Raw genomic sequence first — 5,174 nt, 5'->3', positions numbered from 1 at the left:
ATACACATACACACACACTATATATACTGTGCATATAGGGGTTTGTATACAAATATGTTCCTTACTTAGCTGGCTGATTATCAGAGACCCAAGAGTAAGCTTGAAAAAATGGTTGAATTGAATGGTTGTTCATCCATACACAGCCATGTGCAGGGACCTAGAGCCATGTATAGGAACACAGTGGCAGCCATATACACATACACACACACTATATATACAGTGCATATAGGGGTTTGTATACAAATATGTTCCTTACTTAGCTGGCTGATTATCAGAGACCCAAGAGTAAGCTTGAAAAAATGGTTGAATTGAATGGTTGTTCATCCATACACAGCCATGTGCAGGGACCTAGAGCCATGTATAGGAACACAGTGGCAGCCATGTACAGGGACATATGGTGGACACATGGACAGCCATGTATAGGGACATAGGGCAGACACAGGGACAGCCATGTACAGGGTCATAGGGTGCACACAGGGACAGCCATGTACAGGGACATAGGACATAAACAGGGACAGCCATGCACGGGGACATAGGGCGGACAAATGGACAGCCAGGTACAGGGACATAGGGTGGGCACAGGCACAGCCATGTACAGGGACATAGGGTGGACACAGGGACAGCCATGTACAGGGACATATTAAAAGTAACACAGCCTTTACATACATAAGGATATTAGCATATATTTCAGGCAGGAAACATGTGCATTCACTGTGCTTCTGAGTTTAGCACCTCCTGCAACAAAATAGGAAATATAGAAAATGTCCCTGCAGCCTACAGAAACTAAGGGCTCATTTACACCATAACACATACATTAGTATGGACATTACACACACGCAAATGTCTGAACAATGTAACATCATCATTGCTTGCTGGAAGCAATGCGTTATGGGCTATGTAGTCTTGACAAATCAAGATTGCATCATGTCAAGCAAAGAGAAGCACAGCACACTAGGAATACAGGAAGTTGTTGAATAAAATGGGCAAACAGAAGGTAACACTCACTACATAAAAGACATTTCTTCAAGTAAGTTTTGATTGCATTATCAAAAACATCTCTAGTATGTATTTCTATTACAATGATAACAGGATATTATATGTTGTGGCTTTAGAATTCTTTTAAAGCCTTTTAGTGTGCTTCACAAAAATGCAACGTCCTTTTTTTTCACCAGAGCACACAAATGCAGTGGGATAGTGTAAATTCAAAACATAGGACACATTGCAGATTGATTTGTTCATGCATTGGGACTACTTTGGGTAGTGCAACCACAACAGCCCAATAATGCTATCGTGAACAATACCAAAGTTAATATGTTTTCTGGATATAAGCAAAAGTAGTAAAATGATCGTATGTGTCATCCAAAAGTTTATCATTTTTTGCCAACTCTAATGTAACAGCTATGTTTTCTTATAGTTACATAGTATTAAAGGTTGAAAAATAACACAGGTCCATCAAGTTCAGTGTGTGTGTGTGTGTGTGTGTGTGTGTGTGTGTGTGTGTGTGTGTAACGTATTAAATTATAATTTCTTTCTTTCTTTAGATTTTTACTTATGTATAATTCTTACAGATTTCCCATTTCCAAAGACCCGGAGTCTCTTCTTTCCAGTTTGTACAAGGCTGACTTCTTCAGATACATCTCCTCTAATGTCCCCATCTGTCTTTTTAATATTAGGAAGTAGAACTTCTGCCAGATCAATGCTGCAAGCGCTCTGTGCTGGTTGGGAGGTGCAGTTTCGTAGTCCTTCTCGAGCATTCCTTTGACAACTACCTAGTGTAAATAAAGCAGATACTAAGCAGAGCATAGTTCAAATTTAAAGTGTACACAAACCTTAACAATGAACTACTTTTTTTGTGCTAATTATGAATACAGTTTGTTATTTCTGTTCAATACGTGAAAAAATACCTGTTGATTTTGGCAGAGATCTTGTAAGATGAGGACTTCCTTTGCTCTCTGCCTGTGCACAATGAGATACGTGAGCGCACCATATGAGTTATGGAGGTGAGGTGGGGGCAACAGATAAGAAAAGGTCTGTAACTCATCGGAAATCCATCAGCAATGAGTAGGCAGGGCTGACAATCCTTCCTTAGGAATTCAAAGCTACGTTGTCATGTCAAAGAGGAAGTTGGGAGCATACTATATTTCTGGCACGTCAACCATTATTTTTCTGTACTTGCAGTGCGTATATATGAATAAAACAATGGGAAATGTGCAGTGTCGCAGAGGTGTTTTTGCCTTTACATAGGCTTGAAACTGACCGCATAATATAACCCCAATGCATTTTTAGAATAAAAACAAAATATGGATACATTTATAAAAAAAAGAGAACCTGCATTTGCCCATTGCTTCTCCTTAGCTTTTCATAGCTGAGCAGGTCTGAATCAAGAACAAATACATTCCATACACCTACATAGAAGCTTTCATTCCTATGCTTCTTGCACTGTTGCAATAATAAAGGAAGGCATTGATTCCCAGAGATTCCCAATGGTGTTAAAGGAAGGGGCACATTAACAACACATTACTCTGTGTGCCAGGCCTTGAAATTCAGAAAAAAGAAGCACATTTGTCAAAATCTATATCTAGAGCTCAGGTGAACTTTTCAATTAGAAATTATATAGCGCGTTTTTGTTTAGACAATTTTCCTTTATAAGGTATAGTAGGGTCCACACTAATGTTGATACCGTGTAAAAAGGGAATTTTTAGTTGTTGATACCATTTAAAAAAGGTGATTTCACTTGTTACTTGTTTAATTGTGTTTGTCATACATTTTATGATATATACAAGATGTCTGTGAAGCAGGATTATTAGAAGGAAAGACAAGACTTAAACTGTATAGAGTTAAACATAATACACAAAAACATACAACATTAATGAAGCAAAAATCCCAATGCATTTCTTTTCGTGAGAAAAAATGCAATAATCAAGAAAGCAGACTAAATAAAATGCCTCAGGTATTATGTGCTTTAACAGGTTAATTGCTGCAAATCATGTATTATAATTCAATGATTTCAATAGTTACAGCTATAGGTTATCCTAAAATTATCGTCTCTATACATATCTCCTAAATAACAGTAGTAGAACTTAAAAAAAGAACACCTTTTTTGTTATGAAAGCTATCATTATTGGCGACATTTTGTTACTGAATGGGAGTAGATTTTCTGCCAAGACTGTTCCAGATTTTAAGATGGAGATCAAAAAAGAATACCTCCTCTGGGGTCCACAATTTTCACTACAGCTCTTGTCTTAGTGCCAAGAACAGCATTCACAGGAGAATTCAGAATGACTTCAAAGGTCTCATCGTCTTCTTCTAATCCATCCTGGGTAATTGCTATATTCCAAGTCTTGGTTGACACTCCTACAACAAGTAAACATTTCAATTACTCTTTTAATTACTATTTCAAACAACCTGGTGATAGAGAAATATATTAATTAGCATGTCTACAGTTAGATGGGAAGAGTCGATGGATGCCATTGTGCTTGCAAAAATCTGATTGCTCTCCTGCTGTTCTCCCCAATCACAGAACATGCCTGTAAAAGCCCCTGGACAGTATTATTTAACCCATACCGTGCTACTAAACATGCAAGATGTTAATTCAAGGCAGAAGGAATGGCATTTTCTTTCAGATGGAATGTTGAAAAAACCCCACAATCTTACTGCTGTGAAGGTGATCATGTTTAAGTTAAAAGATAAATCAGTACATATTAAACTGCACTAAGGTGGCAAAGTCAAAGCCACCAAGCAACCGAACAGATAATAGAACATTATGTTAGGAAAATAACAAAATGTGAACTGCTTAGTATAAAGAGTTGCGTTTCACATGTTTACACATATAAGCAACATTAAGTGCCATCTGTTAAACTTGGCAATACTCGACTGGGAATGTTTAGAGATGGTTAATGGCTTAGTGCCTAAGGACCTTTATACACTAATGTGCTTTTAATATGGTTCACATATATTAAGTATAAATAATAAACTTTAATGCACATAGCTTCCTATAGCCATGTTCACATGTTTATGAAAAATCCAGCATTTAGTGGATGTTCACTTTGGAGAACAGTGTAAATTATCCTTTGAAGGCTGCTTCTGAGGCATTGTAAGTTGTAGAATGATTAGGATGCCTTATTAGCTTCAGATTTCTACTTGGGGTACATTACCATGTGTGTTTGCAGGCAGTGCATCCCACTTAATTTCAGATGTTGCACCCAGTCAACCTTTTGATTAAGAGCTGTTATACACAGCCGTTTGTGGTCATACAATGTAAATTCTGGCGTATTTCTGCCACCACGGAGCAACAGGTGGTGTGTACAGACTCCCCTAGTCCCTCCCATGCCTGCATTTGGGGTTGTGCGCCCATATGGATGGACGTGTTTACACACGTCCCACGTATATCCTGTACAGCAATTGATGCCTATGGGACGCTGTATGTTGCGCCTGTGACTCCCTGCCAGAGAGAATATGCCACAATTTACATTATACGACTAAAGGTAGCTATGTAGAAGAGCCCTAAGAACCTTTTATGCCAGTGTCCTAGAAGATTATGAAAACCACAGGTCAGTCCTAAGAGGGAAATAGTCAGTTGAGAGGAATGCCACATACAATGCAAATAGACCTACCAGACCAGGTTTTACCAATGTTATTTATGTCTGTTATCTAAGATAAGCAATTGAACCAAGTTGCAACATCTCTGTTTGACACACCCCTAATTTTGAATTGATACCATGCTGTCCATAAGTGGGGGGTTTTAGGCACCAACACTTAAAAACATTACACGTTCCATAAAAACATTACATTTTATTCATATCTTCATACAAGCCTATTGACAAAGCAAATTTGACATTGATAAGCCAAATTGACATTGACACATAAACACAATCGTGAATTTTACAGTTATAAGTGAACACTACCTCCATTTGTCACCTATAAAACTACATCAAAACTCTATCTTTTATTATTCTAGCTTTATGATTCCTTCAAAACAACATCAATCACAATGTCAAATAGCATGATGGTTCATATTTGTACATAACAGTGATATTCGTAGTGGCATAATTTATTTGATGTGTTTCACAGAGTGGTTAATCAGGAAATAGAGGTATTATGTCCCTCTCCAATGTCAAAGGTAATCGACTATAGATCTGGAAAAAAGGAGGGGAAAGAAAACTCTTCCTAATATA

At 37.7% G+C, this 5,174-nt stretch overlaps 1 protein-coding gene across 1 annotated transcript in view; it reads right to left on the bottom strand.

Moving 5' to 3' along the window:
* FREM1 (FRAS1 related extracellular matrix 1) overlaps positions 1-5,174 on the bottom strand; it is a 99,946-nt gene that overhangs the window by 13,340 nt on the left and 81,432 nt on the right. The window contains exons 29-30 of the mRNA XM_018556493.1: positions 3,205-3,354; positions 1,567-1,769 (exon numbers count right to left, since the gene is read on the bottom strand). Coding sequence (XP_018411995.1) covers positions 1,567-1,769; positions 3,205-3,354 — 353 coding nt within the window. The remainder of the gene's footprint in view (positions 1-1,566; positions 1,770-3,204; positions 3,355-5,174) is intronic.

The sequence above is a fragment of the Nanorana parkeri genome, unplaced genomic scaffold (genome assembly GCF_000935625.1).
Source record: "Nanorana parkeri isolate BGI_ZX_2015 unplaced genomic scaffold, ASM93562v1 scaffold239, whole genome shotgun sequence".
Lineage (NCBI taxonomy): Eukaryota > Metazoa > Chordata > Amphibia > Anura > Dicroglossidae > Nanorana > Nanorana parkeri.
This window is presented reverse-complemented; position numbering and strand designations above follow the sequence as displayed.